The 17,498-nt window shown below is 44.9% G+C and overlaps 1 protein-coding gene across 1 annotated transcript in view; it reads right to left on the bottom strand.

The window, feature by feature from the left end:
• nlgn3a (neuroligin 3a) overlaps positions 1 to 4,757 on the bottom strand; it is a gene marked incomplete at its 3' end in the record, with an annotated part of 226,338 nt that extends 221,581 nt beyond the window's left edge. Inside the window, 2 exon segments of the mRNA XM_079507939.1 lie at positions 3,317 to 3,376; positions 4,637 to 4,757. Of these exon segments, the coding sequence (XP_079364065.1) occupies positions 3,317 to 3,376; positions 4,637 to 4,742 (166 nt within the window). The 5' untranslated portion in view covers positions 4,743 to 4,757.
• Between the last annotated feature and the right edge of the window lie 12,741 nt (positions 4,758 to 17,498).

The raw sequence follows: 17,498 nt of genomic DNA, 5'->3' as shown, positions 1-17,498 counted from the left end.
GCAGTGTGTATGACTCTACTCTGTCGTATAGCCTTCCTCCATTAGAGGCTCAGTGTGTATGACTACTCTGTCGTATAGCCTTCCTCCATTAGAGGCTCTTCAGAACGCGTAATAGGAAACAGATCACTCTATTAATGTACAGTTGGGTGCCACCGATATTGTCCCTTATCATTTGACCCATTTAGGCCTGACCTCAACATTTAAAAAAATCCTTCTAAATCCTCCAGTTTTCTGAAATAAATATTTTCATGATTTTTCAAAAATAGCAGACCTACAAGCTCGTAGCGCGCCACTCGGTGGCGCGCTACGAGCTTGTAGATCTGCTATTTTTCAATAGCTAAATTATAACAATGTTTAAAACACCAAAAGGGGTTTTGCGCAGATCACGCAAACCTCAGCAAAAAGAAAAGGACAATATCGATGGCCTCCAACTGTACAAGCATTTATATGGAGGACGTGAGAAAATGAGAAATTACAGACAGAAATACAGCCACTTCCACTCCCTTAACGAGGAAACCGATGAACTGTTAAACTGTTGTTAAGTGTTCTTTGATTCACTTTGAAGTTGTCAAACAAGACACCAGGAACTTTCTGGTGTGATAGCCTCTTATCCAAAACGAAACACGAGTATAATCTCTACATAGCCTTGGAATGAATGAATTATGTTTCCTGTATTTAAGTTTCAACATATATGAGGCTGCAGTAGATTAAAATAAGTAAATATAAACAGTATATACTTTATGTTTATGTAAAGCGTATACCGGTATATATACTGTATATATAAATGAATGCCCTATTTTGTTGTGTCGCACAAAAGTAACACAAATTTACGATCTACAAGCTCACAGTTCGTCACAACGCAACGTGTTGTGAGATTGTAGATCGGCTATTTTTTCTAGTACTTGTGACTAAATAATTACTACACTGGATCCGTTGGATCTTCTATTTCCTTAAAAGTAAGTTTGTATACAAGGTTTACACCTGACAACATTGTGAGATTGAAAATCACATGCAGCCTTTATGCTTACAGGAAAGAGGAAACAGTAACTAGCATCGCAACAATCACCACTCAGCACGACAGAGTGTCAGTAAAAACCAACGTACTGTACGATAAAACCTTTTTCTCATTACGAGACATGTGAAAGATAATTGAAAAACTCCAAGCGGAGGGGAATATTAAAGAGATATGTCCACACGTACATTCCACAACCGGGGACTTATTCAGAAGCAGAAGTGCCCGGAGGGCTAGTCCGACTTCAATAAAAAATTGGTTTACCAAAGCATTTGAGTGTACACGCCAGAGAGAGAGGCCAATGGTGGCCTTGTGCCTCTGTGGAATTGGGCAGCATAGGGCCTCCGAGCTGAAACGGAATGCTTGCTGTGGAATTACAAATGTTCAGAGTCTTAAAGGATAAGTTAACCTGAGAAACCATTTTCCTCCTGGTTGTTTCCTTGAAATAATGTTTTACCTATATGAAATAGTGTTCGGTGCATCTGTCAAATACTGTACAATCCTATGGGGAAACATACAGTAACAGTACACACACCTTACAGAGGTAATAATGCAACTTCCAATTATCCATGAAGTTACATTTGAGCATTGGCTGTTATTAGTTATTTGACGGGGACCGGGGAACTACTGTAATTTATTTAATGGAAACCACGCCGTGGGGGGAAAACATTGTTAAAAAGGACTACGTCTATAAGGCAATGTGGTGCAATGTGGTGATTCAGCATTAAAAGTTCAACATTGAACATTAAAATAGGTGGAACATTTTTATATCAAAGCCGATCTGCGTGATGGAAATAACGATGGGATATAGTGCAGCCCGGATAGAGAAAAACACTTAAGGCTCCTTGCCCAGTTTTCTGGTGGATTTAGACAAGTTAAGAATTGTCTCTTAATAGCATTCAGATTTCACCTGTCGGTAATAGAAAATTGCACTGCACTTTTATTATGGCACAGTGTTTCAAATCATTAGCTCCTTGGATGGATGAAAGCTGTCATGCCAGTCAAATAGTTGTCCCCATTTGAACAATTGTGAATATTACATTTCAGGGGAGTAGAGAAGACCCTCCACTTTTTCAGCGCAAATGTAATCAACGGAGGCCGCGATGCTTTCAGATGTCGTGCTTGACAAATTCTTCCAATAAGCCCGGGTGTCTTAAGTGCCGTCAAAGCAAGTTGAAACATTACCAAAATTTCAGCGAACACCGCCTCCAATTTTATATTCTAACACTTTAGAGCAATTTTGCTTCTGGGTCAATCACAAATCTAAACATCATGCAAACATTTATCTAATTTAGTAACAAATAATAAAAAGAAAACGTAAAAAATGTGTACACATAAGATACCGTATAGCCTGGATGCAATGCTGTCGTAAAAAGAGTAATCACAGTTCTTATAGTCTTACACAGCACTGTCTGTCATTTGACAAAATCCCATTAATTATTCAGGAACCTGATTTACTGGGGGTAGACATCTCCTTGCTCCTCACCATGCACTCTTACAGTGGCGGGAAAAGTACTCAAATGTTTTACTTAAGTAAAAGTATCAATACTGCAATGCAGAAATACTCTTGTTACAAGTAGAAAGTCCGTAATTCAAAATTTTAGTCGAGTAAAAGTACAAAAGTGTTGGCATCAAAATATACTTAAAGTACCAAAAGTAAAATGTCCCATTTTGAGTTTTCAAAATGACACTCCAGACCTGTGGAGGAATGGAACTGAGCACAACTGTTACTTCAGTTCAATGTTGAGGAGTTCTGCTTTTTGATGCTCAGTCTAGAATCTAGTCTACATCTCTACTTTTTGACTTCAGTAAGATTTTGGACTTTTACTTATTTTTCTTCTACTGTTTATTTCTACATTGTGGTCTTGCTACTTTTACTTAAATCCAGAATCGGAGCATGTCTTCCACCACTGCTCTGCACGCACGCACGCACGCACGCACGCACGCACGCACGCACACATACACGCACACACACACACATACACAGCAGTCACTCTCAATCGCCCGTCTCATACAGCTCCTTGTGTTTCAGGGTTAATCTGAGTCGTAAGTTTCACGTTCACTCCAATTAGTGCTCTGATTGTGAGGGTTGGTATAGTTGCAGGCTGGGGTCCTGTGTGTGTGTGTGTGTGTGGGGGGGGGGGGGGATCTCACCCCACCCCACCCCAACCCACCACCACTCGCTCTCTTCTCTCTTTCAGTTTCTCTCTCACAGTATGTTCCATGTCGGCTTTCTTTCTTTTCTTTTCTTTTCTTTTCATTTTTTTTTCTTTTTCTTTTCTTTTCATTTTTTTTTTTACATACCTCCTTTTCTACATATTTTCTTGTTGGGTTTCCTGGCACATTCCTTGGATATTCTTTTGACTGTGAAATGAATAAAAAAAAACTACGAAATAACAGTAGGCTCTGCAAAGGACCGTAGGTGACATGCAACAAACTCAATAATCTGAGTATAACCCTCCTATTAACACCCCCCCCCCCCCCCCTCCCCCCTCCCTTTACCCATCCCAGGGTCATTAACAACAGAACATAATATCAGAGACCCTATTGAGAAAAGGGTAGCTGGGGTGTGTTGCTGCAGAAATATTCCATAATGGTGGAATGAATTTGCTGCATTGCATTCTGGGCCACAGGAAGCCCATACTCACATGCACGTCTATATAAGACCCGTTAACAGCCACACAGCTAGCTTGCCTAGGTCTGTGTCATGTATGTCCGGACGAGATCATATAACCGGAAGTGTTAGCGTTTGTTTCCACATTTTTTAGAAAGCAATTTAGGTATTTTCATCTGGTTTTGCTGTGTGGGTCTCCTTCCAGCGGTAACATAACATTGGGAGTGACTCTTCAAAGAGTCGAGCCATTGCCTGCGAAACATTTTAGTCTCTCAATTTAATAAAAATGGTAATCTATGCTATGTTTGCCTTTCCGGTGAAAGGTGTCAGACAACGTTCTTTCATATCTCTTTGTGTACACAGACAGACGAGCTCTGCCTGAGCCAAGGAGAGTAACGGGTCTTATAGGTCAGGCGGATGCCACAGGCCTCTTGTGTACCAGATCGAATTTCACCAACCCTATGGAAGATCATTCACTATCATGAATCAGGCTAGTCAATCACTATAATGGCTAATAATAATAATAGTAATAATAATAATACCCCCAGAACAGTCAAGACAGTGAGGGAAGGGGAAGTGCTCCGAGATGGCTTACAGTACAGTATTACCTGTTCCAATCCGTTCCTGGCCTGATTGGGTTTGATTTCAGCCTCATTTCCTGATTGATTGATTAGTCAATTGTGTGGGTTTTTTCGGGGTTACTTTAGTTTAGTTTTTGTTAGTTTCTTTCTTTTTTTTGCTTTGCATAAACACAAAAGAGGAACCTCTAACAAGTGGCATGGAAAGGGGGGAGAGTTGATGAAAAGACCTTTGTGTGGAATGGATCAAGTCAAGATGGAAAGGTGGAGAGATGGTGGACACGGACACGGCATGCGCCAGACAACAGGTCATGCTCCGCACACGATACAGAGGTGACACAAAGTCAGAGAGAAAGAAAGACAGAAGGGAAAGGAAGAAAAAGAAGAAGAGAGGACTCATCCTTTTTGTCTTTGTCTACCCGACACACTCACCATCCTCTGTGGGAACGTAGATGTTCAGATAGAGACAATCCTCATTTTGGTCCTGTATGTACGTGGCCACTATATCCAGGTTGTAGGTGAACCATATGGGCATCATGATCTCCGGCACGGCGTTGTGGATGTTTTGCGGGCAGACGGGGGCGAAGTGCGTGGCGTTCTTGATGCCCGACCAGGAGGACGGCGGCTCCGGGGGCATGAAGCGCTTCTCCCCCACTGGGGAGGCGGCGTAGGGCACGCCCAGGTACTGGTCCACGGGCCCCAGGATCTCGCTGGGCAGGGGCACGCGCACCCCCCGGAGCTTCCCATACTGCGTGTTCACAGTGGGGTGGTAGTTCTGGCCTCGCGCCACAGCCGCAAAGCACCAACAAAAGCTCAATGATATCCACAACGAGGACACGTCGCCAAGGTTGGCGGCAGCGCTGCGCCAGCTCTGCGACGGGAGACTTCGGCTTCTCCTCGGCGAAAAAAACCACATGGTCCTTGTGAGCGAGTGCGGGGACCGCGAGTGACCTGCAGCGTGCACGCCGGGGCTCCCCGCCCCCCTCCTCCCCGCAAGCACAGCCGCCGCCGCCTTCCCTCCTTCGCTCAGCCCTGCAGTCCGGCCCCCCGGGAGGCAGTCATCAGCCGCCACACTGGAGCACAGCGGCCGCGCGGAGAGAGAGATGAAGAGAAACGTGACGTGGTCGGTCGGTCGGTCGCGAGCTCCCCCAGAGCCGGTCCGGGCTGGGTCTTCCTTCACTGTCCTCTCGCTCTCGGCTCGTCAGGTTCTTCTATCCCGTGCTGTATAAGGGGGGGAAAGGACAGGAAAATTAAGCCATTAAGATCTGAGACCTGCAGATTATACAAATATGTCTTCTAAATCCTGACGGTTTTCTGAAATAAACTATGCCGCCAACCCCCATCTCAAAATGTTTTGTACCAGTGACCCCCCAGATGCTAATACAGATCTACAATGCTTGTAGATCTGCTATTTTTCAACAGCAAAAGTTTAAAAGAATGGATAAAGTATTTAAAGCTATGGTGACACAGATGCGTTCCTACAGGTGTTAATGGATTAATGGCAATTCCCTGACAGCACCCCCCCCCCCCCCCCCCCCACCCTGGTTTGCTACCGTTTTTTTATCCACTCATTTTTATTGACTTGTGGAGTCCTTTTTCTGTCGTGACATAAAACAGCTCGCATAAACACGACACAGCTCTTAATGCTATCATCAATCCACATAATCAAGGACTGTGGCCCTAACTCGACTGTCGAACAACTTTGCAGTCGCGGTGCCTCCTATCATGCTAATGAGGGCTGCGGAATAAGTGAAACGCAGCTTGCAGCAGATGTCGATATATATAAACATAGCCTCTCTATATCAAAGAGATGTTTAACATTAACAATGCATGTCAAGCCCTTCCTGTTTACGGGGGGAGAACGCCTGCAAAAAAGTCCAATAACACAAAACGCAGTTACTCTCACGGAGCATTTAAAAATCACGATAACGTTTTCTTGTCATGTCACATATGTCAGACCCCCCTACGCTACAGATAAGGGCGCGGTGTGACATGTACGTATTTTCAATTACATCTCCCTCGTTGGCGGTCTGAATAGATCACATTTTGAGAGGCAAACGGACGAGGGAGGGGTGGAGATACTAGGTAGAGGCAGCAGCGTGGGAGCTTCCCACAGTAACAGCACTGTAAATGCTAATCTACAGTCCCCAGTGGGAGCCACATCACGGCTGCAACACCTCCCCTCGCTGCCTGATCAATTTTCAATTTCGGAGGCTTAGAGGGTCCCCCTCCTCAGCCCTCTCTCTCGGGCTCACCGCGCCACGCTCACTCCAATAACAATGGAGAAGAAGAGAGGGGGGGGGGGGGGGGTAGAAAAAAAAGGGGTGACGTTTTGCAAGAGGGATATTGCGCTCCGAAAATGACTGCGTAAATGATTTATAATGTATCAGCATGCCATTGGAGGCGCCGGTGCCGAGCAATCCTGACATTTCCTGGAGGTGCCGTTATCGCAAGGCATGGCGAGGCTCAGCATCAAAACCTTTCGGTGAACCGCCGTGCCCCCTCCCCCCCCCCCCCCCTCCCCCACCTCACCCACTCGCTTAAACATACCCACACTGTGGAAGTTGCTCCCCTGTCATGAATATGCGGTAGATAAGCCCCATACACCATGTGGAATTAATACGGATGGCATTTGTGTGTTGGTGGTGGACAGCTGAGTCGGTGCGTGTTGGAAGTGGCATTGCACTTGCACTTGCTCAGCAATACTGCATGAAAATCCCCCCCCCCTAGCCCAACCTCAGTCAACGGTGGTGGCCACCAGTGAGTCAAAGTTTCACAGAATCATAGTTATTACCACCGAAAGTGACAGATAGATAATGTCACATTTCCTTCCCCGTCAGCAGTTCTGTCTGGCTGCATGTGAGCAACTGGTGGCTATTTCTCATAATAACACCCACCCAACACCACCACCACAACCAGCAGCAGTGAGTTGAAATTCTGACATGCAGCGTTCAGTGTCAAGTAGGGGTGGGTCCTGAACCTCAGGACCAATCAGGCACCGAACCGAACATGCTTGGGGATTAAAATAATTAAAATAATTACATTTCGGTTCTCCCTATTGGTTCCTACAGACGCAGGGCAGTCAGTCACACGCTATTTATTTATTATTTTTCTTCCCTTTTTATCCTATCCTTAATGTTGTTTACAGTAAGATATATAGTATTGCTCAGAGTCTAAGGCATATATTTGTTATTGTCAGTAGTAGTAGTAAGGAGGAAAATACAGACTAGATAATAATAACAACAAAATAAAACACCATAGTATATAGTGTTTTCACTATAGTATATCCACATGTCTCAACTGTTAAATGAAGGAGAGGATGTTTGTTAGTCTATTCATAGGTCTTAAATTAAAGGCTTAAAAGAATAAAAGCTTTTTGTTAAACATTTGACCTATTTTTATACCATTTTGGAACCGAAATAGGGAACCGTTAGGAACCGGAATCGATAAGCAGAACCGGAATCGGTACCGGACTCAAAAATCCTAGTGTTAAGGTCCTTTCAGACGGAGAGTGGGTGATGCAGGCGTTGTCGCCTGGATCAGAGACAGATCTGCTCATGAGGGCCGCGGGACCCGTAATGTTACAAAATCACACCCGGGTGAACTGAGTGGTGCAACTCCCCTTTCCCCTCTCCCCCTGTCTCTCTCTCTCTCTCTCTCTCTCTGTAATTAGCAGGCAACAGTGCAACACTATCTCTCCCTCTCTGTTTCTGGCACAACAGCGCCACTTTTGCCCCTACTGGTACTCATAGTCACATATGTAGGTGAAGACGGACGGACATTGCTGTTCCTTGGAGTGGTTGCACCACTAAAAAAAAGCTCACAATCCAGGTCTATAGTCGCCTATGGGCGTGTGCACGAAATGGCATTTTGAATAAAGCTGTGTGTGAATCAGAATCAGCTTCATTGTCACATCACAGTTTTACAGGTAAAAAGTGGGTGAAATTTGTTTTTGTGCATATTATAGTTCCCAAGAAAACTAGTTGTCCAAGAAAACTAAGAAAGGGAAGAAGTGGGGGATATGGGGGGATAATGAGATCAGGAAGGAAAAAAAGAAAGTTTGAGCGCTTTAACCACACACAAAAGAAAATAGTACAGGTAAAGGGTTTCTCCTGTGTGGGTTAAAATATTGCTACAAAACCGTACAACTTTTTATTGTTATTATGATTTTTAGCTTTTTTCACAAATTGTACAAGAAAAGGGTTCTTCCCTTTATGTGTGTGTTTTCTCACATCAGATATTGACAAGCCTTTGCTGCAAGACTGTACTAATAGGTGTCTGGGGGGGGTGGGGGGGGGGGGGTGCATGGGGAGCAGCAACACTGACTGTGAGTCACCGCGTGATCACACTAATTCTTGTTTGAGACAGACTAGACTGTATCGGGTCAAACTTTTTTTTTTAATCAGGACACGGCAAGGACACCACGGGACAACGCGGTGATGGAGTGTGTGTGTGTGTTTAGAGGACATCATGCGGCACAGAGGACTTCATCAGTCTCACCCCCACCCCCACCCCCACCCACCCCTCCAACCGCCTCTCAGAGGTCCTCTCTCCGCTTTGATGTCCACTCCACCTGCCGAAGCGCCACCGAGGGAGTTGTGTGTGTGGGTGTGTGTGTGTGTGTGGGGGGGGGGGGGGGGGGGGGGACAGTGAAAGACGAGGATAGACTACTAGAGAGCAGTGGTTTTCAACCCTATTCATATCAAAGCTCCATTCTTTTTTCGACAATTCAGCCACGGACCACCATTTGATGACATTTAGCCTCTTGTCGTTGGATAGGATTTTGTCTGTAATTCCATCCATGCTGTATTGATGTGGTACCATTAGGAAAGATAACAGGCCAACGTTGATCAAAAATAACAATTATTCTACTAATTGTGTAGACTTCTTGTAAATGAAGATGTTTAACAATAATTGAACTCTTGAGAGCGTACAATGAAACGCGCTCAAGAGTTAAAGATCTATAAGGGTCCATTTGGTTACCAACTCTCCATCATTTGGCTGCATGGAGAGAGAAGAGAGGAGAAGAGAGAAGAAAATAAGAGAGAAGAGAGGAATAATATGCGGGAGGGGGTGAAAGAGGTCGGGTGGAGAGAGGGGGACTGCAAGACTTCTCCGCCATCATCCCAGAAATATCGATCGTCTCATCACGGTGGCCTTGCAGTCTGTAATAAATATAGGAGGAGGGGGACGGGGGGACAGACGGGCTGTTGTATAAGGGTGGCTATTAGTCCTTAATGCGGGGATGGCCAGTCCTCCGTGTACAAACCCGTTAAATGCCCTCCTATACCCAAAATCTCCCTTTTGGTACGTGATTCAGAATAGGACCCACGCTAGAAATTCTGCTCCATCCCATGCACCCAGTGCTCATCAGTCATTGGAAAGGACTCGCAGCAGCAGTGGGCAGCAGCCGTGCCGTAGAGTAGCATCATACAGGCCCAAAAAAAAGGCCAGGTGCTGTATTTACGCGAGCGAGGAGGAAATACAACCCCTCTCGGTTTTCGGCCCCTTGGCCCCGCAGCTGCGTGTCCGCTTGACTGCCCTCCCTTTTTTTCTCCCTGTGCGGGTGATCTCTGCATCGCAATAATACGATGTCAAATATACACCTACTCATCGTTCCTTAGAGAGAGGGCTGAATGGACTTGCATGAAAAGGAACCAGTTAGGAGGTTGTTGCACTGCAGGACACAGAGCTTCTGAACCCTCTCCAAACCCAGCTGTGTTATTACAGTAGCTGGCCTGCGACAAAAGGCCCATCGCAAACGCTATAACAATCGTCCTCTGGAACAGGGGTGGGCAACTTTGACGATGGAGAGAGCCACTATATTTCCATGCACACTCACTCCAGAGGGCCACATTGCATATTACTGTCGTAGCAAAAATATTTTTGATATATTTTAATTTAAATCCTGAATTAATGTTCACTATTTTTTAATTGGAATCCTGAAAAGTAACATTTCATTTAATTTCAAATGCATTTAGTTATAAGTTATGTTGACTTTTTGAACGTGGCTCCCGGGGCGCCAGTTGCCCATGTATGCTCTGGAACATCTGACTTCAAATGAAGTGAGTCATCCTCAACCTGGGAGAGAGAGCGTATAATCTCTGATTACAAATGCCGTTTCGTGCAGTTGCTTTGGGACGAGGTGGGATTTGCTGTTACATAATAAAAGGGGCCAAGTAACAAGACTGGAAGAAAAAAGACACAGGTCTTCGGGGGTTACACGCACTGACCTCGTTAAAATGCCAAGGACCAACTTGTAAAAAAGGAAAGTTAATTTAGCTTCACCTCACATTTTCAGGGCTGCCAGACACTGGACTGTGAGAATCCAGGAGATTGTTCCCCCCACCCCCGAAAAAATCTCCTGGATTTTCACAGCACTCTCACACTCCTTTTAACAGAGTAGATGTAATTTCCTGTGTTCTGGTGATTTTTGGGGAGTTTGATACTTTTATCGGGCTTGCTTTACTAGCATTGGGCAATGATGGGTATACAGTTTCAGCCATTAAAACGCGAAAGGTAGGCCTACGGACAATGTAGCCTCAGACCCCCCCCCCCCCCCTCTCTGCTGAGTTTGATACCAAATCCAGGAGAAACCAAAGCTGGAGTCCTGCAGGAGAAATACAGGGGACACCTGCAGGATCCAGCAGTGTTGGCAGCCCTGCCCATTTTTGTGTTGCAGAAAGCTACAGATTTATTGCGCCGCTCGGCCACCGGACCGCTCTGAGCTTGTAGTTACAGTATATGACAGTAATGCACAGGCTTGTTTCTTTTCCCCCACAAACGGGCAAACAAGGATTTCATTGCGGCAGAATCAATAATAAGGAATGTACGAGTACAAGACGCTTGCCTTTCCCGGCGTGCCCTTTACATAAGCCGCTGATGGGCTTGACGAGCAACGGCACGCCGTATTAAATCACGGGCAGACTGACACGCTTCAGAGACAACATTCAAGGAAATGTCAAAACTAAATAGAGGTTTGGTAAAAAGCTCCTGCTTGGGCGTCTGTACGACTGTGACAGCAGCGAAGAGGATCCACCCCCCTCCCATTCCCCTTCCCCCTTCCTCTTCTCCTCTGGATCGTCTCGTCAGACACAGAGCCCATTCAGTCATTATTACTTTAGGAGATCTGGCATCTTATCAAGGACAACGAGAGGCAACGCAGTCTGGCTGCTAATCACCACACCGCCATGCTGACACGTTTTTTTAAGAAGCAGAGGAGAGATGATGCCGCAGCTGCCTCTTATATAGCTGCTTATGCCCCCCAACACCCCCCCCACCCCCGGCCTGGGCCAGTGGATAAACGCTGCCATGATCCGCGAAGGCCAAGCCAGACACCGTTCCAAATAAAGACAGATTCCAACAGAAGGCCCCTTGCTGAGCCGGACCCGACAACCACTGTGCGGCATAAATAGTTATAACTGCTGACTGGGCTCGCTCGGATCAACACTGCTGTTGTGTTTCCTGACTGAAGTGATGGGAGCAGATTTGGTGTGTAGTATACTGTCTGTGGAGGGGTTCTGTCTGTCTGTGGAGGGGTTCTGACACTGTATACTGTCTGTGGAGGGGTTCTGACACTGTATACTGTCTGTGGAGGGGTTCTGACACTGTATACTGTCTGTGGAGGGGTTCTGACACTGCCGGGCCTGTGGAGGGGTTCTGACACTGTGTAGTATACTGTCTGTGGAGGTTCTGACACTGTCTGTGGAGGGGTTCTGACACTGTCTGTGGAGGGGTTCTGACACTGTCTGTGGAGGGGTTCTGACACTGTCTGTGGAGGGGTTCTGACACTGTCTGTGGACTAGGGGTTCTGACACTGTCTGTGGAGGGGTTCTGACACTGTATACTGTCTGTGGAGGTTCTGACACTGTGTAGTATACTGTCTGTGGAGGGGTTCTGACACTGTATACTGTCTGTGGAGGGGTTCTGACACTGTATACTGTCTGTGGAGGGGTTCTGACACTGTGTAGTATACTGTCTGTGGAGGGGTTATGACACTGTATACTGTCTGTGGAGGGGTTCTGACATACTGTCTGTGGAGGGGTTCTGACATACTGTCTGTGGAGGGGTTCTGACACTGTATAGTGTATACTGTCTGTGGAGAGGTTCTGACACGGTGTAGTATACTGTCTGTGGACTAGGGGTTCTGACACTGGTGTGGAGGGGTTCTGACACTGTGTAGTATACTGTCTGTGGAGGTTCTGACACTGGTGTGTAGTATACTGTCTGTGGAGGGGTTCTGACACTGTGTAGTATACTGTCTGTGGAGGGGTTATGACCCTGCCGGGCCTCGATTCCTACGTCTCCATTATATATCTGGCTCCAGCAGTGGTGGAAAGTAAGCATATTTTTATGTATAGTACATTGTACTCAAGTACTGTACTTGAGTACAATGTTGAGGTACTTTTACTTTGTGGAGTATTTCCAATGTTCAGTAGACTCAGTACTAGGGGTATAACGATATAGTAACTGTAACTAATCGATTTTAATTAAAAAAAAAGTATATCGTTATGTAAATAGCAAATATCATATCGTATCGTTTGACTTTCTGTCGTATCGTTTTGCAATGGAAAGAATCGGTAACAAATCGGACATGGGTTTGTCCATATGTGTTCAAATACAATGTCCATCGATTTGCCAGAGAATCACTGTGTGTTTGCACTATTCACAATGTGTGAAACTTGTGAATAGTGCAAACACACAGTGATTTAATGTATTTGCTAAATAGTTACTGTTTCGTATTTTAAATCATTGAATCGTATCGTATCGCCATAGTGAACCAATATTGTCCATGTATCGTTACACCCCTATTCAGTACCTTTACTTCTACTCCATATCTCCAAGGTGAATATTGTACTACTCAATTATATTGAAACTTTATTATTAGTTACTTTGTAGATTTAGATTTTTACGAGAAAACATACGTTTATCACATCAGCCCTATATACATTTCGGCCATTTGAAAATCGATTTTCTAAAGAAACGGTACTTTCTGCATAATGGGTACTTTAAGTACATTTTCATGTCAATACTTTTGTACTTTTGAGTTCCGGACTTTTACTTGTATTGTGTGTATTTCTACAATGCTGTTTTGATACTTTTACATAAGTAAAACATGTGAGTACTTTTACCACCACTGCCATTCTATCTCTGCCTCCAGTGTGTGGCCGGTAGACAGTAGGCGTGTTGGTCATTCTATCTCTGCCTCCAGTGTGTGGCCGGTAGACAGTAGGCGTGTTGGTCTCCAGTGTGTGGCCGGTAGACAGTAGGCGTGTTGGTCATTCTATCTCTGCCTCCAGTGTGTGGCCGGTAGACAGTAGGCGTGTTGGTCTATCTCTGCCTCCAGTGTGTGGCCGGTAGACAGTAGGCGTGTTGGTCTTGGGTCTGTGGTCTTCCACACTGACACCAACTCTGTCATAATAATGGCGTACTGAATGAAACGGCGTAGAGGTAGGAACATGCTGGAAAATTCATCAAAGTTCACTGTCTGCACTATACGGGGAAGACAAGGATCGAGGAGCTTACATTTCGTTTCATTTCTATCATTTTTATCCCACGATTTTGCAGCCCATTTTTTTCACCCAGTGTCAATTATCTAATGGGCGCTACACTGCCATCCTGGGGGGCAGCGGACTGACCTCATGCTTCCTTCTATGCATGAGGAGTCCAAGCTGCTTCTTTTCACCTGACAGGGAAGTTTCCCGGGCCGGACGTAGCGCGTGGAGTAAGGAACACGTTATTCCAACCATGCAGTTCCTTTCCCCTCCATCAGGCGCCCCGGCTGGCCAGGGGGAGGTAGTTTAGAGACCAGGATTACTGCATGTTTTTGTGAGGGTACCTACCCTAGGGGACACGGGGAGAACATGCAAACTCCACACAGAAAGTCCCTTTCGCCAACCCCGCCTCGGGTATTGGCACTGATGACGCGGAGAAGAGAACACGCCCCCAGTGCCCACAGCGTCCCCATCGGGAATCGAACCCAGGACCTTCTATAGCTGTGAGGCGTAAATGAATGCATTACTTCGTCATGCTGGGGTGTCCCATAAAATAGCAAAAATATCCTACATGCTCACAACGTGTCACATCGCGCCGTAGTGTCTTTTTGGATTTATACATATTTAAATCAATGAAAGTATCAACAACAGCTTGTGAGTAAATAATAACCACAGTGGTTCCATTGGTACACTGGACCACCGAAACACATTTCCTTAGGACGGGAACTGTACTGCCCTCACTGAGGTGTTAATTAGGCAGCCAGCCAAACGCCATGCAAAAAAGAGACAGGAGTCATGCAGGAATGAGGCTTCTTGCTCCCTTTTTACTGATCTTTGTCAGGCGTGAAACTGTAACACAGTAAAATGTACAAAATACAATCGAGTTACTGTACATAAATGACAATACAGATTACAGACCATCACAAGTAGCCTATCAAACTGCCATAAAACTTGTACTGTAACTATGTATACAGTTATCAAAAAGCAGATCTGTCACGCTACGAGCTTGTAGATCTGCTATTTTTGAAAAATCTTGAAAATGTGTGCAAATCTTTGAATATATATTCTTAATCACAGCAAGCGTTTTTAACTCAAATCTTTGCTTCTGGGGGGGGGGGGGGGTCCCTGAAACAACATATTTTCAGATGGGGGTCGGCGGCCAAACACAGATAATTCTGGGGGTCCTTGACATTAAATAGTTTGAGCACCACTGATATAGAAACATGATTTAGAAGCCATATTTTTTTAGAATCGGTCTCAGGTCTAAATGGGTTTAGTGGTTTTGGACATACAAGGTTTTCCAGCCTGTGACGACGATTTACAAAATAGAAAATTCCTCCACAGCAGCTCATCATCCTGACGGCTATTGATCCGTGGCAGAGTGGCTCCCACAAGACACTCCTAAAGAATATTCAAAGTAGCTAATCACTCATGTAGCCCCACAGGGACGCACAGGGAAAACCACAGGGGCCAGTATTGGATCCGTCTCTAATCTAGCCGTATGTAAACACATTAAAGCTTTACTTGTGGCATACTTATTAACCAGGTCCCCTCATGCGTTTGTTGTGTCCGTTTGCAGCGTGCATGGGCCCCGTCGTTATCTCGACAAAGCACGCCGGTGTGGTCTTAAACGAAGACTGCAAACAAAAAATGTGATGCTAGTATTTTCTTGGGAAGTGGCATGGAAAGTGGCTTCTATTTTATTTGTTTTTGTTTAACCCATTTTGACCTGAGATCAGATTCTAAAAATGTCTTCTACATCCTGACAGTTTTCTGAAAAAGCTATGTTTCTGTCAGTCGCTCTTCGAATTTTCAAAAATAGCAGACCTACAAGCTCGTAGCGCGCCACTCGGTGGCGCGCTATGAGCTTGTAGATCTGCTATTTTTCAATAGCTAAAGCATAACATAATGCTAACACCAAAAGGGGTTCCCGCCCAAAATGGGTTAACACATTCCCTCCCAGCCCTCCAGGCCAGAGTGTGGCGCTAGTGCCAGAGAAATCTGTGAAATAAGTATGACGGTGATAGTGTTGTTTCTGTAGTGTAAGCATAGGGAACGGACGGACCAGGGCCCCAGAGCAGCCATGATGATCAGCGCGCTCAGGCTATAAACATGGCATTTTATGCCATTCTAAGCATAAATAACACTAATAACCCCGTGCACGTGTACCGCAGATTATCATGTAGGCTGTTTCTACAATGAGATGCCTATGGATGCTAGCGGCGGAAGCTAACGGATGCTAAATCATTTTGAATCAAATCTCGTAATTTCGAGGTTGGCACAGTTGGATACAATAGCTATTCACAAGATTATCTCATTTTGGAACAGATTCGGTTAAACTTAAATTTACCAGGTAGTCACTTGAGATCAATGATTTATTTTTTGAGCGAACATTTGGTCATACTGTACAAGCTCTAGAGGGTATAAAAGAAGGCAGCCTTGCATAGACCCCTTGGGACTCCGGTGAACAAAGCGGTTTAAGTGGTTAATAGAATAGTACCCACTCCTTTGGGCATTTTTTTCACATTAGGTTATTATATAGTACATATTCTACGGCACTCTGGGAGCAATTCAGAGTCTTGCTCAGGGACACACAACGACACATTGAGGTACAGGCTTTATGGAATCGTACCTGAGACAACGAGGGGCTCTGTATAGGGCTGTATCAGGCTATAAACCATACAGTATAACCACTACTGTATCTATATAACTACTATAACCACAAAGCTATGGCCGCCCTGGGACCGATTCTACACATGCCTTCTAAATCAGTAGTTCTCACACTTTCACAATATTCCAAAAATGTTCCAAAACAATTTCAGACGTGTGAGCTTGTATATCTGCTATTTTTGAATAGCCAACGCAGAAATCTAAAATGACACGGATGCTTTCCTGGTTTAATAATACAAGACACAACAAACCTAAAGTACAACATATAACAAGGCAAATGATTGGGGAAATTAGAGGGTAGAAAAGGTCACAGCATCACGTTCATGAAAAATACATATAACACTACTACACTGTACAGCACATCCACATCCTCTAGCATGCCCATAATTCATAAAATACATATAACACTACTACACTGTACAGCACATCCACATCCTCTTGCATGCCCATAACTCAACTATCCCTCAACAAAATACAGGTGATTTCCTTCATTGAACTTTCATTTTACATCATTGATTATGGGTTCCCAGTTCCCACTGCATGTCTGTCCTGATAAAAACAGTGCAAGGTCTCTGTATTAAAAGGTCATATAACACTAAGCCACACCATTACATTATACAGCATGTTATTCAGTAGACAGCCTAGTATAAACCATGGGGGGTGGGCCCCCCTCGTAAAACACTTTACTGTTACTTTAACTTCCCTTCTCTAACACTGCTGCTAGGGGGTCCCTGTAGGAAAACAACCCACAAACAAACCCACAAGAAAAAGAAAGATGAAGCAGAGAAGAGAGAGAGGACGGCGTTCGTTTGGGAAACAGTGGTGACATGTTTCAGTTCTCGGCACTCAGTATGCATTCTTTTTTTAAAGATTTATTTTGGGGCTTTTATGCCTTTTATTAGATAGGACAATAGGCTGACAGGAAATGGTGAGAGAGATGGGAGTGACATGCGGCAAAGGCCGTCGGGATCGAGACTCAAACCTGCAACGCGCTGTCAGGCTACATTGTAACCTGGGTGTGGCCAGGCCACTATGCATTATTATACAGCTATGTCTCCCAGCAGCCTATTTGAATTTTGAATGTTTGTAGAATAAGTTATTATTTTATACATGGCTCTTGTTTGTCTTCC

This window comes from Electrona antarctica (genome assembly GCF_951216825.1).
Source record: "Electrona antarctica genome assembly, chromosome: 1".
NCBI classification, from domain to species: domain Eukaryota; kingdom Metazoa; phylum Chordata; class Actinopteri; order Myctophiformes; family Myctophidae; genus Electrona; species Electrona antarctica.
The sequence above is the reverse complement of the archived record's forward strand: the minus strand, read 5'-3'. Positions and strand labels throughout refer to the sequence as shown.